At 40.4% G+C, this 22,314-nt stretch overlaps 2 protein-coding genes across 3 annotated transcripts in view; one reads left to right on the plus strand and one right to left on the minus strand.

Annotated features, from left to right (window-relative positions):
• cacna2d4a (calcium channel, voltage-dependent, alpha 2/delta subunit 4a) overlaps positions 1-22,314 on the minus strand; it is a 105,086-nt gene that overhangs the window by 26,780 nt on the left and 55,992 nt on the right. The window lies entirely within an intron of this gene.
• Positions 9,879-22,314, plus strand: part of lrtm2a (leucine-rich repeats and transmembrane domains 2a) — a 29,715-nt gene continuing 17,279 nt past the window's right edge. Inside the window, exons 1-2 of the mRNA XM_040035317.1 lie at positions 9,879-11,194; positions 18,749-18,948. Coding sequence (XP_039891251.1) covers positions 18,864-18,948 — 85 coding nt within the window. The 5' untranslated portion in view covers positions 9,879-11,194; positions 18,749-18,863. The remainder of the gene's footprint in view (positions 11,195-18,748; positions 18,949-22,314) is intronic.

Raw genomic sequence — 22,314 nt, forward strand, 5'->3', positions numbered from 1 at the left:
TCTGAAAGTGTCTCTTACTTTGTCAACTTTTTGAAAGTCAAGGATGCAAAAAGAGTCACATGCATGGGCAGGGGGGACATTGTAGTTTTTTTTTCAATTTTTCAAAAGAGTGGAACGCTGGCACGTGCCAGTGTGGGATAACTAGCTTTGAATTATTCACACAAGACACACAAATGCCCACACAAAGCCACGAATTGAACATATTAAAAACAGGACACATTCTTGTGAAATTTATTGACATATTGGAATAACTGACTAGCGCTGCTGTCATAACCCTTAAATCTTAAAGCTGATGGGTAAGAAGCGTGTTAAATGAAGGACCCGGTTTGATAGAAATGGAAATAAATGATGTTGACACAAGCTATATGTGTGTGGACCTTCTAAGCTGGCGCAGCCCACCTTAAGTTAACCTAGTTTCACAGCCTTCTTAAACGAGCCTGTTGGAGGCACACTCACTAAATCATTCATAGAGGAGAGGCTCAGAAAAAACATGTTTATGTGTGAGAGAGAAAGAAGGAGCAAAGGCGAACTGCTGTGCTCTTTCTTGTGGTCTGTATGTTTACATGGTAGTTTGTGTTCAGAACAGTGCTTTTTCTTTGCTACATATCCAAAAGGAATTAAAGTCATGACATTTCGGGCCATTAATCAAGTCTGGAATTCAATTACCTACTCAATCTTTTATAACGTGAAAGGAGAAGACCTTGGTACTGGATGTGCGTCTTTTCATATGTAATGGCCCCTCTTTTATTACCTGACTAAACTAGTTGTTTTTACTCTTCAATTCTAATGCAAATAATGCTTCTTTACCTTATACTGAGCCTCAGTGAAGCCCTTTTAGTTCATCTACTGTGTGAAACCACCCAGTTTTGCCTCATTTTCCTTTAAGCCAGCTTTCATCTGATGGATAGTCCCTTTTAAGCAGAGGGTTTGAACAGCATGTGCGTTTACTGCTTGAGGTGAGCGTTTTAGGGATTTCTCTGCTCTTTGACTGAGCTTTGAGTGAGCTGTTGGCTCACACGGATTACTATTCATATGCTGACCTCATTATTTCAAGCTCCATATTAACATGTACATGTTCACACATATATATGTATATGTGTATATGACACCAATTATGGAAAAAAGCATGAAAAACATCATCTGTAAAGTTTAGTTTTTTTTAATAAAACCAAAACAATAAGGAGGCTGATATTTGTTACACTGATTTATTACTACTTTGGACAAAGCCAGGACTGCTATCATCCTGATTACAGCTCTCTGTTCAGCAAACACATGAGTAACAAGTTATGGGCTTTTGCTGTAGTTTTCTGAATTGTCAGCTTCAAAACATGACAACATTTTAAGACGGCAAGGCCTCCGTCCCCTCTAGCTGTCCCAAGGTTTTAATGAATATGAAAAATGCTGTGAACCATGATGTTGTCATCATATCTCAAGCCAATTGAGATATTGGGTTGAGATATTGGAAATTTTGGTTCAGAGCACTACATAGCACCTTCCATGGCCATCATGACAACACCAAATTCAGAAAGATTTTTTTAGATGAATAGTTTTAGTCCTTCAAGTTGCATACAAGAAACTTAAAGGATGGCCAAGATAGTGTTCAAGGAAGCTGGACCAATTTACCCCTGGTAAGGAGTATGTTTTTTTTCAACCCTTCCTTTTTCTACTTCCATGTTTCCTCTTGTGATTTCCGCCTTCTGCCTCTAATGTCTGTTTCCATCTCTCTCTAAGAAGACAGATGGGGCCTCTCCCCTCTTTATCTCTCAACTATCCCTCTCTTTTATCCCATATCTGTTTTTCTGTCTTATTGCTTTTATCTTTCTCTCTTCTTGCTTCACACTTTGTTATTGTCTTGCTCTCTTCGTTTCATCTTTTTTCCAAAGTCCACATTCCTTTTGTTCTCCTTCCCTCACCACCATCTCCTCTATGCCCATCGCCACTCACTCTAACCTTTGTGCTCTCCTCTAGGAAATCCCTCTCTACCATCTGTCTGGCTGTGATGAATTCAGCCTCTTTCGGAACAAATCATCTTGGCCAAATTAATGAGACTCTCCGAGGGGATAAACTTTATGTGAGTGTGCGTGCTTGTGCGACTGAGAACGTGTATGTGCCGAAAATGCTTCATAATCCATCAACTGCACCACTTAATTTATCCAGTGACAGATAGCATGCTACATGGAAATACGTCAGAAACGGCCGTTGCACACATTGAGCTTTTTTCTTTTTTAAAGAGGAGGTCAAGAACCGTGGTGCGCCTGTTTTTGGTCATCCTCACATGTTAGTGCGAACACTGTTCACTTACAGCCAGATCTTCCAACAACGATGTAAAGCTAGGGTGCCAAGCAGGACAGTTAAGGCACGGAAGTCTTTTTCTCCACACTGGCTCTGGAGCGTAATAGTTTTCCATTTTTTCATTAGCTGTTTTTATTTTGTTTTTAGTTTATGTTTTCAGTTCAGTCTCAGTCAGTCTCCAGCATGGGTTGGCTTGCTTAGTTTTGCTATAGTTTTGTAATTTCATACAGTCCATATAAATATGGCTGTAAGTAACCCTGGCCTATAACTTTTAATTGATCTCCACGTCTGGAGGATTACAATGATTTACCTCAACCGTTCTCATTGTTAAAAGCAGTCAATAAAGAGACAGCTTACAGATTCTACTTATGGAGTTCAGACTGCTTCTCACACATGTACAAAAAATACAATTAGATACATAAATTAATGGACTGTGACAGATTCTGTAATTTTCCCTCTGAAATTGATTTTAACATTAAACAGACAATATGTCATTTACAAAATTTAAGCTTTAAGTCAAACGATTTAACCAAAGCACTGCATTGACCGTTCAGGAGCTACAGACACTTTTTGTACATAGTTGCCCATTTTTCAGAGGCTTAAAAGTAACTGGAAAATTAACTAACAAGTTCTTCCATTGTTTCATGACAAATTCAGCAGATTTTTACTTAGCCTGGCGGGGCGAAGGACACTGTCTCAGCTGAACTCTGGACACACACACACACACATACACTGATATGCACACACTGATCCCCCCTCCCTTTCCAAACACCTTCGATGCTTGTGCCCTACCGGGAAAGATGGCAGTCAACTGGACCAGCGCAGACATGCCGCAGGACCGGATGCGCTGTCTACACCGGCTCTCTCGTACCCTTTACCCGCCCCTGTTGCTTGTCTTGTGTTTCTATGGTGTATTGATAGTCATGTGCTTTTTGTGCTGAGGTGTTTTTTCTGTTATCAAACTGTTCTCCCACTAGGAGCTCAGTCTGAGTGTTTTTTTTCTCCTCCTCTTACCTCATGTTATGTATTTTCGTTGTTTTTTTCCTATCAGCCTTCCTTTCTGACATGTCTCCCCAATGTGATGTTTGTGTAAAGTTGGTCAGAAGGTTCCTTTGTAAGTGCGCATGCGCCATTAGCGTGCTGCCTGCTGTAACCCTAATTTCCTTCGAAAATGACTCCAGAGTCTACAATCAAGCAATGCTTTCATGAATACAAAACCTAGAGGGGTTACAAGATAGTAACACTCAAGAACAGGAAATTAGACTAGTAGAAAACCTCTATAAGAGTCTGCACAGCTCTGAAAAAAGCAATCTTTCCATGAAACCAAGATTAACATGTACCTGAATGATCGGAAGAAAAAAATGAAGGAAAAGGAAAGAAACAGGTCATGATCCAAAGCAAACCCCGTCCAGCAAAGTGTATGTGTCAAATTATGAGCAAATGTGGTGGAGTGGTACCAGGTCACTAGCATTTACTGATAATGTGACCGCTGAGAATTAAGAGCATGAATTCTCAGGTGTACATGGCTATATTGTTGGCTGAAATTTAGCCAGTACTAATTGGACTGTGCTTTACAATGCAAATTAATAATGACCCAAAGCTGACCAGAGAAGCAAGCCAAGAGTTTCTCAAGTGACAGTAATGGATATTTTTCAGGGATGATCTGATATCCTCGTGTTGGTGTTGTTCCCAGACCATCATGAAAATGTTGTTCCAGGTTCAACATTGCAAGTGACCAATCACATTGTTGTGACGTTATTCTTTTGCGCTCCAAGCCATTCGTGCATTTATGAAATTCCAATGTTGCAAGGACAATATCAATTCTGCTTACTGTTTATTAAAGGGTTACGGTTAGGGTTAGGGTTAGGGTCAGGGTCCGTTGATCGGCGGACAGAGGCGGTTTCACGCAGCTTTAGTACAGTTTTTTGTTTTACGCCGGTTTTTCCCGAAGTCGCAAAAGTATGACGTCACAACATTCTGATTGGTCACTTGCAATGTTGATCCTGGAACAACATTTAGTATGATGATCTGGGAACAACACCAACACGAGGATATCAGATCAACCTATTTTTCAGTGGCCAAGTGAAACACCTGATCTCAACCCAACAGAGCAGCTCTTCAGTTACTGTAGATAAAACTGATGCAGAAAGACACCCACAAACACGCAGCAGCTGAAGGCGGTGCTTTTAGTGATGTATTTGATGATGTCCAAGGGTTTTAGAGTTCAGGCAGTGATGGACTGCAAAAGATTTTCATTCAAATATTAAAAATAATTCTCTTATTTAAATTTATGTTATCACCAATTAACCTAATCACACAAACTGAATGTCTGTGAATTTTGGGAGGAAGCTGGAGTACCCAGAGAGAACCCACACAAACATAGGTAGACCATGGAAACTTCACACAGAAAGGTCCTGGCCAGATGAAGGCAATCCTTTAGCTTAATTGCTAATTATATTAAAAAATAGTCAGGTGCTGCCGTTTAAAAGTGGTCTGTTAAGAAAGACAAAACGGCTGATGTTATTAAAGTGTTATTTGGGACTAGCACAGCATGATGTTACCACTGAACAGGTACCCTGTTGCAAGGAAGCATCATCTATCTTTCTCTAAATCAACCCCTTAATGTCACTATGAATGTAAAGTATGCATGTCACCTTACCTAATTTAGTTAAAGGGTTGACCACAATAAGCGTAACAGAAAAAATTCAATATGAGGGGAAAAAAACTGTTAAACGTATATAAAAGCTATACTGTATCTATAAAATAAAATAAAATAAAAAGGCTGAGGCACTGGAATAAAAGCCTGTCTGGGAAAATGTGTCTCAAGCCACAAATTAAAACATGATTAATTTTTTTATGCAGCAGTCCTCATTGACCATATTGACCAAAGAGCCATAAAACTGTCTGGCCACTATAAGGCTGATTCACGGATTACAAGGAAAAGCTGATGAATGGGAACAGGGACACCAGTCCAGACTCTGATGGAACCGTGAACATGTATAATTTTTCTCTGTGTGCAAGAAAAGACAGATGGAGCCTTGAAGTTACTTGCTCTATGCAGGAACTAGTGGTAGAAGTGCTAAACGTGCCCAGCCAGACCTGGTGTTAATACAAAGGCTAGGGCCAATTCATCTTCAGTGACACTCACCCAATAGCACAGTAAATTACGCAGCATGGGAGGAGGTAGCTGAGTGTGAGGAGATAGGGAAGGAGAGAGAGAGAGATATGAGGGAAGAGGGAGCTGGCATAAGAGAGTGAAAGAAGAAAAGGGGGGGGGGGGGGGGGGGTGATACTCCAACTTATAATGAATGCTACAGACTGGGTTTAAATTCATATATCATCAATACTGGAGGCAAGAGACAGCAAGGACTGCAGGGATTTAATTATGCCAACAAGATAATAAATAAAACAATATTCATGTAGCTAGAGAATGAATGTTTCTGTGCAACACCACAACAGGCATGCAGAAAACACAAAAAATACACTTTCCTGCTCCAAACCGTTGCAAGTAATCATTTTTCATAACACGTATTTCCTGCATCATTGATGGAACAGAACTGGCCATAAAAGTCGCCTTGGCAGGAGGTGCTGGCACTTAAAATGGATCCCAATGCCAGCATGCCTTTTTTGCCAGACATATAAACAATCCTAAAAAAAGAGGAAAAAATCCCTTGGAGAAACAAATAAATCAAGCTTGCCTTGCATTCTTACCTGGTTGTAAAAAGCTCTTCCTTCTCAATCAGTGTGCAAAATTTTAAATGAACTACCTGAGCTAGAGGAGCAATCACACTCTCTACAGTGTTGTTTATTAAATTAAACATTTATCAGAATTTTTCAACTTGCTTTTAAATATGTATATGTATATATTACATGAACATTGAGAATTATAGCCACAGTGGACTCTTTCTGTTGTTTCAGAAAAGAGTTTCATTTGTAAATCTGGAGGTCTAGGACGAAGTGACTGTGCTGCTCTGGCGGGTTTGAGGAGACAAAGTCTCAGCACCCCTGCTACCTCTTGAAACTAAACAAAACTAAAAGCAAGCAACAATCAGCCAGGTGAGTCACACAGAAACAGCTATAGCTCTCGCTCTCTCACCTCTGTGTTTCCCACTGTCTCTCTCTCTGTGGACTTTTTAGTAAATAAAACTTTTGGCAATAATTCAATATTTGCTATCAAAAACAACAACAACAACAAAAAATTAAATAAGCTGGGAAACTAAAGGGGGGGGGGGGATATTTAACAGTCTACTACACTGCACTCTGTGTCATTTCATCAGATCATAACACAGCAAACAGTGCTGCTGTCCGTGGTTCTGAAACAACAGCCATACTTTTCTTTTTTACACATAGAGTATAAAGATTTTGTTTTCATACAGATTTTGTAAGTAACAAAGGATTGAGCACATATTAAGCCTTGATTTTAGATCAGAGATTGGATTTTGCCAAATGCTAGTGCTGCTTACTTAATACCAGGGGTGCTAACTGTGTTCACTACAAGATGGGTGCACGTTACAGTGCAGAGGCTGGCAAACATGTCAGTGATTTACATGCAGTAGTTGAATTTAATGCAAAAAGCAGCACCAATTGTGCTTCTTTGGAGAAAAAGTAAGAACCTGATAACAAAGATGGCCGTAAGATATGAAAGGGTTTTTTTTTCCCTTTTCATCCACTGGGGATTGCTTTCAGGTTACATCACAGACAGGTGTCATTTCATCTGCTGCAAACTGCAAGGTCAATGAAAAAACAAAGTCAGAGTTGAAACACTCTGAATTTTGAGTGTAAAAATGGAACATGAGATCAAGTGCCACCGCAAGGGCTCACATCTCTGACAATACCACAGAAGTGCAAGGCCTCTTTCAGATGCTAAGAAATGTATGATAATTAATGGGTGGTGCTAAGACAAAAGTCTGGCACAAGATACCAAATATTTGGATTTTGAGCCGACAGATGGATGCCTCTGACAAAACTGAATTGCCTTCGGTGTTCTTTCACTTGGTTTCTGAGTGGTGTTTAAAACTGCAGGAGGGGAAACATCTGCCGGTGAAAAATAAACAAAACAAAAAACCCCACAGTTTCTATTATTAACACTGGGCTTTAAGCACGATTTTTATATTTTATAACAACTGTGGCAAATTGTCCTTGAGCCTGGCACTAAATACCTGGCAGTGCCAAGCAGCTGACCCTGGCTGCTGACCTCTGCACTCTGGAGGGGATTGGCAGGACTAATTAGAGGACTAATTACTCCTTTGGGATTGCACACGAATGTGCAGACAAACACAGGAAGAGTTGCTACCACTGCTCATTCAAAAATAGAATTTTTTTCTACCTTTAAATATTTTTTAACATCACTCAACGCTGAGATAAAATTGTTTTGTGCAACAGCATATTGCACACTCCATGCTATTCCTGTCATTCTAGCCAATCATTTTTAATACCGCTGAAGAGCATGTCCTTACAGCCAACACTATCCGGAGCTACTGGCAGCTAAAATAATGATTTCTGTCTGCCAGTAACTACATCCATGTCATAAAGCCAGCACAGTGCCCACATTTGGACAGGAAACCAGAGAACTCAGTTGAGATTATTCTTGTAAGTGTGTGTGTGTGTGTTGGGCAGCTGACCAATCCAATGTATTAACCAGCCTTTGTAAATATTTCAGCCTGGCAACAGACACTGACATGTGCAAACTGAAAGAAGGTGCACAGTTAGATTGGATGTCTTGAAATCTATTTCCAATTGTTTGGTCCAACCTCCAGAATGATGTTCCTGTTTCTTCTCTTCACTGTTTATTTTGTTCATGCAAAAATTCTTAACAAATAGATGTGTATTTACACTTACATCTTAAATGGTACAAACATTTGCACTCAGTTGGAAAAGTCTTTCTGTCCACCTGATAGATGTCCTTTCAAAATAAAATAATCGCCCTCCTTAAATTCTGCTCTGGTCTTTGCCATCTAAGGGAAATGTTGGGCACGCTAGCTGCTTAATAATCAGTATGTTCACCAGATAGTGGCTAACTATGTGCCAAGTGCACAGTTACCTTATCAGGAATGCTGCAAACTTTTACTGAAGCTGTAAAATAACAAGATCATAAGAAGCTGGAAGATGTTCAAATGCTTTGAGGAGCTGCATAAGGCAACAGTCACACAGACCTAGAATTTTAAAGAGTGCGACTTTTACCTTGAAGGCAAACAGCCTCCGTTTTCGGTTTGCGTCACACTTTTCATTTTAACTGTCAGTCGGCGAGTAGTTGGCGACTACTTGCACTCAAGTCAATATCTTACATATGAAACACCAATCTGTGGAAATCTGCTAAAGACTAAAGCAATCAAAACAAGTTTTTTTGGTGCATTTTTTTCCCACCTATTTCATCTAGCCACGCCCAGCAACAACTCACCAACCAGGTGGAGATTACAGAACTGGAGCTTATCAGGGGTTTGTTTATTGGTCTCTAGGCCTGTATGAGTGAGGTCTAACACTGTAAAAATGTCACAGAGTGGCCCCATGCACTTGGTATCAGCTTTATATTCCACAGTCCTTTGCATTGCACAGTTATTCGAATGTTGCTAATTGGAGCCTACTCTTTTCATTAGAGGGATGATATTATCAGCTCATATTAGCTAGTTTGCCCACCAAAGGCCAAGAGTCTGCAGAGCCTAAAAACTAAACTCAATAAGTACACATAAGTGTTAGGGAACTCTTTTTATATTTCATGTGTCTGAAATAAAAAAAAATCATTGGTCAGTATTGGAATATCAGGTTTTTGAATAACCAAATATCAGTATCAGTGCATTGGTATTAGCATCAGTATTAAAAATCCTGTATCAACTGGGCTCTATTGGAAATATCCAAAGACAGGTGCAGCTTCAACATGAAATTTTAGACCATTTGTTCCCGGAAAGGTCAAAGTTAAGGATCATCTCTGATGTCTGGTCTTGTCTGGTTGGTGTATAATATCTATTTTGGCCATATTTGCCAAATAAAAACAGTAAAAATCAGTCATCGGTGGCTTCCAGCATGTGGAAAAGAAAGAGAGGATGAAAACCCCCCTCTGTTAACAATGCCAGTCCCTTTAGTGAAAGAGAGAGAAAAAGACGCTTGGCTCATGAGCGATTTTGGTTCAGTTTCTTATGGAAACAACTAGTCTCTCATTTGAACACTGAATCTGAGCCAAGCGATTCACATGCTCATTAACAGCACAATGTGTGCGTGTATGTGTGAGAGAGCTATGATTCAAGCCATGTAAGGAAGCAGCCAAGTAGTTATATGCTGTGTGCAAACAAACACACAGTCGCCCCACCAGTTCATACCCTACTCCCGCTTTACAAACCACATACTGTCTTACTAACACCTGTCTTAAACTTGTCAATGATATCTTCCACCAAAACGCTTCTCACAATTATTCACAAAACACTGCACAGGCATGCATAAACCTATCTAGTTTAATCTATCTAATTTACCTAAAAATGGACTGCTTTATCTCATGAGGATCACAGTTCTGTCCGTGAGATGTAAACAAGGACACACACACCAGTGCATGTGCTCATACAGCCACATGCACACACACAAACACAGCCGTTACGAGAGCTGCCACAGGGAATAGGATGAAAATGAAAGCTGAGAGAGGGAGACGTGAGGAGGGAAAAAAATCGAGGGAGGAGAAAAGCCCATGTGGCAGAGGGAGATTCTCATCTTTACTGAAATCAGCTGATCCCTCCCTCTCTCTCTCTCGCATCCTCCCTCGCTCCACCGCCACAGCTTTCTCTCTCAAATCTTTCTTCCCGTCCCCCTTCCATCAACCTCATCCCACCGTGTCTTCTGCCTCCCTTTTCTCCTACCTAGCTTCCTTATTTATTTATTTTTTGCACCCTCTTTCACATTTCTCCCAATGCCTTCCACTCCACTCTCTAGTTTCTCCTCACTCTGTTGCTCTGTATTTTCCCTTATCTCTCCTTCAGCTTTCACTCGTTCGTATTATCACGCACTCTGTATTCCACCTCCCTCTTCTTCTCTCTGTCACTGTGGGAGAGCTGCAGGCAGACAGAGGCAGCATACACTAATGTTACTATATTTGACAAGGCACACACACACGTACATTCTCCTGCCACATGCACGGCTGCACACACGTACCGTAAAGAAAAACGGGGGAGGTGGGAGTATCGAGACACACACACACACACACACACACACACACACACAGTCTAACAAAGGCGCACCGGAAAGACAACCCTCAAGTGTACATGCATGGATAAACACACACACACGCTCCGACGCGTGCTGAGTGCAGGAATCACAAACATAGCGACACAGAAGGGGTAGCGCATGACGCCAGCAACCTAACGCTGTTGCCTCTCTTTCTATCTCTCTCAGACACACACACACACACACCGTCTCTCTCTTTTTCACACATACTCACGCCTCTCAGACACACGGCAACACGCAAGCCAACGAGCAGGACAGCGCTGGACATATCATTCATATACGGAACAGATCCTAAGAAAAGGATTAACTATCTCCATCCCTCTCCCTCTGAGGACCTTAGCCTCTCTTACCTCCTCTTGTTCCTCTAAGCCTTTCTTTACCTCTGTTTTTTTTCTAAAATCCTCATCATTTTTTTTTTTACACAATCCGTCCCTTCACAATTTATCGGTGGGTTGAAGGGAAGCTGGAGGAATTGTCTTTATTCAGAGAGAAGGATTAATCTTACATTATTCATCTGACCAGGATCTTGAATGTATGGATTTTCTTAGTTGTAGTGGTGACAGCTTTTCTTCAATTTTTTTGTCCAGTCAGAAATTTTTGAGCTTTATTTCTTTCTTTTTTTTTTAAATAATATTTTTGGACGAATGGCTGATTGCAGAAAGCCATAAAGCTCGTGCTGTCCGAGATATTTGGTCAAAAGGTAAGTCTGGTTGACGGTGTTCACCCCACTCATTCATTTCTTCTTTTTTTTTGACTGGAATTGAATATTTATAATGTCAAACAAAGTACACTGCAGAAAAAAAGAAAATTACATTTGTGTTTTTCTTGAAACATATGGGAATTTTAGACGGGGCCAAAAGTGCATACTGTGAGGAGGTGGAAGCCGTAAACGTCAGCCCTCGGGCTGTTTCCTGGACACACACTACACATTGACAGGAATGCCTAGGATGTGGTTTTGGGCCAAAGCTTGCAGGGGTGGGCAGTAGAAAAGTATGAGAGTTATGATTCATGGCATGCTTACTATAACAGGATATTCCTTCATTTCCTTTTTGTGAAAATACCTTAAAAACTATTGCTGTGCTGCAGTGCTGTGGAATAAATCTGGCTGTCATATTATAAAACATGTCTTAGTGGGCATGAACAGTAAATATTATGGTCTAAAGATCTCATAATATGATGTTAGAGAACAGTAAAGAAACTGAAATTCCCTCTGAAATGATTGCAAAATAAATTAATAGAAACTGTTGCTGGTAAAGAGGCTCCTGATGAATCATCTATTGAGATACAGCCTTTGGGAAATACACTGTAGCCTTTGTAAATATGCCAAATGCTCCAACCACAGATATAGTAAAAACTAACTGCTACAAGTATCTGAAGGTGTATATTCAGTCCAATCAAATTAGTGAAAGAACTAATGTGAAAAACACCATCCATCCATCCATCCTCCTGATTTAAAGTTAAATGCTCTAAAGCTTATAAAGTCAAAACTGTTTCAATTGGACAATGCTGCTTGCTCAAAAGTCTCATGCATAACCTAAAGTCACATGATCTACAGGTCTGACTTTTGCCAGTACATCACAACCGCTGCACATCATCCTGCTATTTTTGCAGCCCTTTCTTAATGCACAGTACAGAATATAAGCAAACCTGCTTTAATTCTTGAAATGATCTATGCTTACTTGTTTTTTATACTGTCCCTTCTACATGCTGTGATCTTACACTGCTCCAACAGTTTAATGGAAACTTGGTTGAACATTTCTTCAGTACTTTCTTTTCATGACCTTCACAATATCTTATGTAATATTAATCAATGTAGAGCCCTTGATAGATGCCATTAAATGGCATTGCGTTAATTCTCACTCAGAGGCCTCTGGGTAGTGTGTTGCTGTTTTTACCTGCTTTATAACACTTCACGGGCTCTAATCTCTTTTCAGATGGTGTGATGTAAGAGTGATTAGCTTGCAATAGCTGCACTGTGATTGTATGATCATGCAGTAGGTGTGAGGTTTCATCACCCTTTTGTGCCTCTCTGCTTTAGATAAAAATGAATGAAAACGGACTATTTTCCAAGTAACGCAGACACCTTCTGACATCATTCTAGAGAAAACAATTATAAAACTAATGGATTATGTGGCTGCACTAGTTTTGTATGTCTACTAAGAAACATGGCTAACAATTGAGGCCAGTCTGGGGGCTTATGTGAAACCACTCATTAAATGATTTAGATAATATCAGCTGCAAAGGATTTAATGAGTCTGGGTGATATTAATGATGCACTTAACTAAATGACAAATTTTACTCTTAGCCTCTTACTCCTAAACGCTACTGTCAGATCTGGGTGGTGTTCAAAAAAAATGAGACTAGCTAAGATTGTATGTGATATTAGCAAAAACTGATCATTTACACAGAATAAAAGTAAAGAAAGCAAAAAAATCATGACATAATATACAGTTACAATACCAAGACAATGAGTGTAAATAAAAATAGCTGTCAGCTGTCCAAACCCATCTGAAGCATAACTGACCATCTTTAGCAGGTTCTGTTTATCCACAGCTGAGGGACACAAGTCTGAAAAAGTTTTGTCTTGGAAAGAATTTTCCTTGACCTTGACATGGTGTAATATCGGTTCCATACTTATTAAAATCAACAGCATATGTTCAGTGAAATTCAACTCTTGGACAGAATGGTATTCATATGAATGTTCAACATGTGGCTGCATACCCACATGCATGTGTTATAATATATCTGTACATATAACTGTACCATGTGCCTGTCAACACATACAGTACGTTGCTCTTTTTGTACAGCTACTGGCGTGTGGTTAGGCGTGTGTGTGTGTGTGCCATGTTGCCCCAATCTCTTCCCTCTCCAGTGTAACAAAGCCATTAAAAATTGATTTAGGGAGCTTGGCTGCCTGGCTCTGCCTTTGTCAGCAACCTGCACGGTTACACGCACATTTAACAATGTATTTGCACTCAAGTGTTTTCATGATTTTGTATTCCCTGTTAGTTTTGTATGCATGTCTGTGTGTATATAAGAGATTTAAAAGCATGGCTTTAAGTCAGGGATGTCAAACTCATTTTACATGGCGGGCCACATCCAGCCCTCTTTGATCGTGAGTGTGCCGGGCTGGTGAAACTCTCCTTTCTGTCAATATGAAGAAGTTTGACTTTACATTTATGTAATGTATAGAATTGTGTACACTAGTTTATCTGTTGCTTAATTACTGTGGTCCAGTATGGATGGCCACGTGGGAGCTCTTTATCAGCCAGAAAAGCTGTAAAACTTATTAAAATACAATTTAAAGCCCAAAATTTATGCCCTCCCTCTTATTTTAAAAACATCCAGTGGGCCGGTTTGCATGCCCTGAGCATTATGTTTAACACCCCTGTTTCAAGTGAAGAATTTGGCTATTTGCTCAAAATCTACACACCTGCATCCAAACAGACATAAACGCACCTGCCTTTGCACACAGATATATAGAAATGAAACTGGATGACCTCCAGCTGAACCCACTAACATGACAAATCACGAATGATTAAAGCTCTTGTCAAGGTGTTTAAGTTGTCTCATTGCAGATGACCACAGTGTAGAAAAGAATTGATTTATTGCTTACTGCCTCTTGTAGCACTGAGTATCTTTGTTGTACATTATCCATCTGTTCTGCATCCTAAAGCATTTGTGCACATTTGCTATGGAGACATAAGACATGGATGGATTGAGCTCAAGATGGCAAAATATAAACATGTCTAGCTACTGTAAAAACATCACTCAGACATAAGGTTTGTTCCGATTCTTTAAGTTGCTTTGTTACATGAGCTGATAATCTTGTGGAGGACACATATGCATGTCCTGGAAATTGATTAGCAAGATCACAAAGTATAAACCTGTCAAGCATGAATGAAGTTAACTCGCTTCCTCACTATCAACAACCTCCTGCCATAAATGAGAGGAGAAACACAATCTGCCTGATTCATGTGTCTGCCCCAAGGCGTGTGGTCAAACGTTGCCCTGCATAAAGTCTCTGCGGTATGCAACTGCAGCCTGAGTGAGTACAGCAAAGAGTTAGTGACAAAAGTAGAATGTAAAGAGGAGAGGAAGAAGAGGAGCTGAGAGGAGGGGAGGAGGTGTTACGTGATTCCTCAATAGGCAGGGTCACTCTGACACCCAAGTATTTACACGTGTATGTATATAAATGCGTGCATAGGTGCATGTGTAGATTTTGGGTGCCCCCTGTCCAGGTCAAAAGAAGGTTTCTGAGAATAGCCTGGCAGGCTTGATGCCACATCACCAGTAACGTGGCTGCAAAGGTGACCTTCTGCTACACCTTCAATACATCAGTTCCAGCATACATAGGCACATGATGACATTTTGGCAAAGCTTAACATGAATGAATTGCAAATTTTAACAATTCAAATGTTATTTCACATGTGAAATTCTGGACTATTACTGATCTTGCTGATGAAATGCAATGCTTTGTTATTTATTCCCCAGTTTGTCCCACTTTTAAGGTCTTCAGCACTGTTGTTGTAACAGAACGAATAAGCATTGGCCAGTGCGATCAATAAAGTGAAATTTACTAGTCAAGATGCCCAAAGGGCAATATCGGCTGAAATATTTGTACCTCCCTCCAAAGTAGTTTAAAAATGGCAACACTAAGCTAATGAACGGCAAAAGAGAGACCAAAAAAAATGTCAATCGCTCTTTGTCTAATAACCAGATGTGAGTTCCTTTCACTGTATTTGCAGCCATTTAGAAAAAATAATGATTTCATTGTTTTACTTGCTTGCAAAGAAAAGCACTGTTTTCCCTCCTTTGAATAAATCAAAACATAAACAGAGCCATGAATCATCTGAAAAATGGCCAACATAAAAACCCAGGCACCAGTTACAGTTCCAAAGGTGAAAAAGGAAATAAGAATTATTTCACACAGAAATATTCAATCTGATGGAAAATTAGTTCACAAGCATGAAGTTAAATCTTTGAAGAATGCACTCTTCAAATGATATACATATGAATTCTGCTGTGCCGAGGCTGTATAGGGGGCTCAGACAAGCAAGGATCCAAAAATACCCACATTTTGGTGAGTCTGTTGGTTTTCAGTCGTTAATTAATTGTAGAGACTTAAATTTGAATCACTCAGTCACAGTATCAACCAAGGTAAAGTAGCTTTACAAGTCACACCCTACCAGCAAAATCAAAAATGAAACATTTGCGGCTTAGAGCTTAAACCAAACAGATGAATCTTCCAGAAGTTCCCTCCATTGCTCATTAATGCTTCTGAGTTTTCCAAAAGAAGCTCATGTGCTCAGTTAAAAAGAACAACTGAAATTTCCCAGTAGAGCAGAGCTAATGTGACTTTAATCACATGCAGGAAATCCATCTGCTGAATATCCTCGGTGCATGCCTCTGTTCCTTTGTTAAAGAGAGAAAGGGACCGAGAGGAAGAGAGGGAATGAATGAAAGCCACGAGGAGAGAAACGAATGCTGAATAAATGAAGGTCACAAAGAAAGAAAAAAACAGGAATAAATGTGGAAATATAAGAAAACATACCAAAAGAGAATCTAAATAAAGAAACGCAACATCAGTTTAGTGCTTTATATTTTCCTCAGTGTCTGCCAGGTACTGATGAAAATAATGATACAACAAATAGGACAACTCAAACCCACACATACACACGCAAAAACACTAAAGAGGTGGTGCAGGAGAATTTTAATGTGCTTCCTGTTTTACCCATTGCCCTTATTTTTACCTCCCTACTCCTGGTATTTCCTGCCTAGTCTCTTTTTTTCTTTTTATCCTTTCATCACTATCTTCTTACTATATCTCCTTTCCTCATTATCCCACCTAATTCAGTGACTCCACCACTTTTTTCTCCTCTCCCCTAGTATTGATATACAACCAATTGCAATTATCGTACTGACAACTGATTAGCAGACTGATGGAGCACATTGATCGACCGATACTTCTCAAAGTAAGCCTCCATGCACAGAAAGTTGAACAACACAACAGCATTATCCTCCAGCTACCTCGGGTTATTTTTCTTAACATGGCTATTTAAGGTAGTACAGGTGTAAATTAACAGTTGCTGCACATGTATCATCAAATGAGTGCAAATCACATGCGCAAATGCACCTTTGCCTCTGTTCAACTCGATAGCGAAATGAACCGTGTGGAAAAAGTCGGCCTGAGTTTTCCCTGCAAACAGCTAACCATCGAACAACAGCCTAATCTGATTAGTGAGATATTTCACACACTGCTGATTGGGTTGTGATGACACTTTGGGAAAAAGGCACATCTCACAGCAGCACACTCTAGCATTTTCAAAATTACACTGATTGGCCCAGGGGGGAGGGGGGTTATGAGTCAACACTGTGCCATGTCAGTCATGTCATAAGAGCTTTCTCCTATGGTAATTTCCCACTTGTAAAGACCTATTTTCACTGCAATTACTCAACAGTGACAAGAAAACTTTGTTTTTAAGCATGTGAGATAAGTTTCACTACAGTGATGTAATTGACACAGGTCATTCATTTTTCAGTCCATCTATCGAACTGATACAATAAACTTTTTTCCTCTCATTTCCTCTCTTCCCCTCTTCCACCTAGCTGGTCATGGTAGATGGCTGCCCCTCCCTGAGTCTGATTCTGATTTCTTCCTGTTAAAAGGGAGTTCTTCCTCCCCATTGTCACCAAGTGCTTGATTACCGGTGAATGCCTGATTATTGTGGTTATCTATCTAATTTTGTAGAAATCCTAAGGCAAGGGTTGCTTTGAATTGGTACTATATAAAGTAAACTGTACTGAAATTAGTTTACAGAGTTACAAGTCCAAACAACAACACATCTAGCTCTATGACTAACTCAAACAGGCCACAAAGACAAGTTTATAGTTTATAGCCAATCTCAGTCCATTCTACACATCCAGTTGGGGGCATTAACCTTGAAAGCCAACTAGGAGTGACCCTTTAAGCTTTTTTCTGAACTGAGTAGTTCCTGTCATATTTCATGCATGCTTATAGAACAAAATAACTGGGTTTGCATGAGAAGTTAGTGAGGGTGGTCACTGTCTATGCAGCTACTTTTGGAAAAACCAGTAAACTATTCTAATGGTTGTTAAATCATGTCTTTATCGATATATACTGCCGTTTCAAAACTGTTTTTTAATTAAATCAAATGTCATCTTTATGGGGGAAAGACTTACTAGTGCTTCGACCAGGGTACAGACGCAACACATCTAAAAGTCATCTTTCAGCCCACCTTCATCCCAGCTCCTCTTTTCATGTTTCATGTTTATCTGTTCTCACTCATGCCCTCTGTTGTGTTCTGGATCTTGCTGCTGCCTTGCCAATCTCATCTTTACCACATATGTGCGAGAAACGAATGGCCAGAAAGTCCAAGAACAGACCCGACCTAACAAATATGGAAGATCGACAGTCTTCTTTGAACTCTATCATAGTCCTAACTTAACTTAACAATATAAATATAAAAAAAACCATGATATGTAATTATGTTTTCTGCAGCATTCTGCAATGAGGAGGTTCTGCAGATTTGCTGCCTCTATAAGGAAATCAATGAGGATAGTTTCACTGTTTCCTTTGCTAAAAGTTTTGTTGATTTTTTTTCATAGACTTGCCAAATGAAGCTTTAGAGAGCAGCATTGTATCACCTTTTGCTGTCTTTGCGCAAGGGTAGTTCTGTAGCCTCACAATAACACTTACACTTGTTTATTCTTTCCATTCATCTCTTTTCCTTCCCTCCCACTTTTGCTGTAATTTACAGATTCTACATTTATCCATCTCTCTGTCTCTCTCTCACTGTTGTCTTCCCATTTCCCTCTGTGTCATTCACGCTTTGTCTCTCTGTGCCAGACAGTTAGCACTAGGGGGTCTGTCTGCATTAAAGGCAAAATGATTGTGTAGACTAAAAGAAAAAAACATGTGTTATTTATGACTATTATGTGCCAGTGGTTTGTGATGACTGCATGCGCATACATAAATATGCACACTTGCCAGGATAGGTGCAAACGCAGAAGCACACTTTTAATGTATCACAAACATGAGTGTTCGCACACACACAGTATCCTGCTGCTTTAGCCTTCACTGCTGACGGCATATGGGAGTGCGCATGCATGTTTGCACGGGGGTTTTGGCAACCCGTGAGATAACAAATCGATGCGATACGGTCTCGGGATCAGGATTTGAGGTTGGATTGTGGATGTGTTTGTCATACTTGTCTTTTCTCTGTCTGTTCAGGTGATTTGGTGTGATTTTTCACATTCACCACATTGTCGGGAGCCTCATTCATGGCGCCTTGACACCGCTTCCACAGTCCCGTCCCTCCATCAGAGGAAGGCCGCAGTGCTCTGTCATGCCCCCCCACACCCACCCCCCCGGGGGCACTGGCCTTCCCCCAGCTAGCGCCACTATCTACCACTGCTACTTGGCCAAACCAGGTGAGTCAAGAAAACAAAGAGCAGATTAATAGGGACAAAATTGAGTGAGATTATGAAAAAGAGAACAAGAAGAGAGGAAAACATGCTGTTCCTCTCCTACTCAACTCCAGTCTATTTTATTCACGTCTATTGTACTCCAAACTATGCATGAAAGGAGGAACACTGTCTGTTTTGACAGCTGCTAATATTTGCATGCCAGCATGATTGAACACACACATACCCACGGACATGCGCGCACTCAAAGGACAAGGGCACTGAGCATACTGTGGCCACGTGCCAAGGCTTCCACAGAAATGCCACATTACTGTATTAATCCAGCCAGTGAGATGTAGTGATATGATATTTTCTTTCTTTAATTCACCCTATCGTTTCCTTTCCGAACCAAGATTTCCTTTCCTTTCACTTATTGTCTTTGTTTTTTCTGCATCTCACTCCTTTTTTCACCTGTCACCCTTTGCCTCTTCCTTTTATTCCTGTCCACCCCTGCATCCAAGTCTCTTTGGACCCATTATCTTTTTTCTTTTTTTCCCCCTTCGTCTCATATTGCGGGTACACTCAGTCAAAACAAAAATCCATCAGAAGTCGGGTGGCATAGCAACAGATAGGACAGCTGTATGCGTGTGTGTGTGTGTTGCGGAGCAGACAGTGGCACAAATGGTTCTCACTCTCTGAGAGATTCCAGCCAATTTTTCAGCTAATAGGCAAACACAAGGGCACTCCTTTCCTCTTTTGTTTTACATCATGCGCATACTGAAGGAGCACATGCTGTAAATGAATGGCTTTACAAAAGAGAGAGACTAAGAGAACAGGGATCTTTGTCTTCCTGTTGGCGAGGTAAGGTATTATTGGTCCTGAGGTGTCTGGGGGGAAAAAAAAAGACGCCCCCACAAAATGCTGTGTAACACCGAGGACACTAAATAACAGGGCAACACTATCTGTCAGAACCTCCAAACACCCACACAAAAACTCTAAGTCAACAGATATGCCTCCTTCTGAGCTGCTCGTTGTCTCCATACCAGCACCTTCTACCTCTTCCTTTCTCTCTCTACCTGCACTTTACATTTTCTCCAACCTTCTCTCATCTCCGTATTTAATTCAAATCAGTTTAACTCGGATGCCTGCGTAAGCTTTAGTAGCATATTTGCTGTAGGGTCTACTCTAAGCTGTTCAGGAATAGTAATTCCTCTAAAATATTCTATCTGTCATCAAACGTCTCAGAGCCTTTCCTTGCAATTACACTGAATTAAAAAGAAGCACGCTGTGTTGATGCCAAAGCTCTCTCTCAGTTAAGATAAATGCACTTGATCGGCACATAATGTGCATTACAAATATTTCCAAACTCTTTGAAAACAGGTGTTTTCCCTGTCTTCCCTCTGCTTTTTCAATGTTGTTCTGTATGTCTCTTGCAAAGCAAAGAGTCTCCCTCTGCTCTCTCCACTGGGGCTGTAATTCACACACATACATATACTATATAACTTACTGAGAAACGGATATATCGAGAGTAGGAAGCAGTAAGAATTTCATTACATCAGCGCCAGCAATGACAATCAAATCATGAAGCCCACGTGTTGCTGAAGAAGTTCATTCAGAGCTAGAATTTGACAGGGAGGATTTGAAACTACGTGTTTCCACTGAATTGTCATTATAATTCTGCACGAACTGCAAAATGCTGAAGAACCCAAATGGTGTGTACAAAGGACAGAAACTGGATTAAGAAGAAAAATGGAGAGAGACTTTTGGGAAGTGTTTGTATTCTTCAGCGTCTGCTAGTTTTGGCCTTGATGGATGGAGGCTTGTGGGTGTTTTGCAGTTGTTGTGCCAAATAAAATTATCAAATGCAAAAATGTATTTAAATGCTTTACCCTTTTTGTCTGGAAAATTGATACTCAGATACTAACTGACACTAAAATTACTATAGGATTAGATATTTATTTGCAACAACGCTGATATCAACAGTGCCGCCTTCATCCTATTGACACAGAACTCCCTCCATTTTCATTGAACCGTTATCACAACCTGGCCAGCACACACGCTAATACTTAACAAGCTGTTTAAGTATTAGCAATTACCCACATTAGCTGCCATTATCATTAAGGTAGTGGCTAGCAGCTATGGCTAATGATAAAGTTAATGTGCAAGCTAGGCAACAAACATTATCAGGCCTGCTCAGCTGTAACTGGCAATGTTAATTTAACAGGATAACACAATTATTTGTCCTTTAAAAAGTGTTATGTTTCTCTTAAAGTGCTAGAAACGAGCTAGAAAAGCATGCACTCCACAAGTTTGACCAAAATCCAGAAATACTCTAAATAGTTACACTACACCATCAAGAAACGTTAAAGAAAAATGGCTAAAATGGCTAAAAGAGTTTAGACATGACAGCTAAAGAGTTCAAGACTTAAAAACAAACTAGAGGGGGAGAATATAAAATGAGTGACACAAAGTGAAATACAGGGAGCAAGAAAAAACGGGGAAACAGTGGGGAGTAGAGATGAGGAGGAAGAGGGATGTGAGATCAAAGAGGCGTAGTGAAAGAGAGCAGACAGTGAGGAAGAAGGAGGAGAGGCGAAAGAGGAGAACAGAGGGGTCTATGAGCGACACGGAGACCATATGGTGCCTCCAGGCCTCCACCATCCCAGCAGACTGTGAGACTCTTCTGACACATACACACACACTTGCACACAAGAAGGTATCAGTTAATTCCTACTCTCTCTCTCACACACACATAAGCATACACAGGATCTGACTGTGAGCTTATGTGTTTGTTGCAACCCCAAACAAAGCCCTGGCTGCAGAGCTTCTAATCAAGAGAGTGATAGTGAAAGAGAGAATGACAGCAGTTGGGATTTGGCTTTGAACAGCGATATAATACACTGGCTGGGGTTACAATATTTGCTTGGAGTGAAGCCATAATACCATGACTTAGCATTATGCTTGGAGTACAGCTGTAATACAGTGCACTGACTAAGGGTGTAGCATTAGGTTTGGAATTTAGCCATCACAGTTAGTTTAGCCGCTTCAAACTGACTGCCATTAAAAACAGTAAAATGGCTTCAATGAAAAGTACTTTTTGGTCGACCTGCAGCAGCTACCAGGTTGTTAAACTGATTGATTAACAAAGTGTAATGATTTAGGGTCGTTTGTAGGGTAGTCAAGATGCATACCAAATGAGCTAAAATGCCCTTTATCTCAGAGTCCCAGGATAAACTCCCACTCAGCTAGACCTTTGCTGCTTGTCATTCCCTGTTCCCTTTCCCCCCCGTTGCCTATCTCTGCTGTGCTGTCTAAATAAAGGCGAGAGACAAGATAAAAAAATCCCTACCACCAGGTGGTTAGTAGCTGGTGGCACTTTTCAACCCTGCTGTG

Source organism: Simochromis diagramma, unplaced genomic scaffold, assembly GCF_900408965.1.
Source record: "Simochromis diagramma unplaced genomic scaffold, fSimDia1.1 OVJJ01000816.1, whole genome shotgun sequence".
Taxonomy (NCBI): Eukaryota; Metazoa; Chordata; class Actinopteri; order Cichliformes; family Cichlidae; genus Simochromis; species Simochromis diagramma.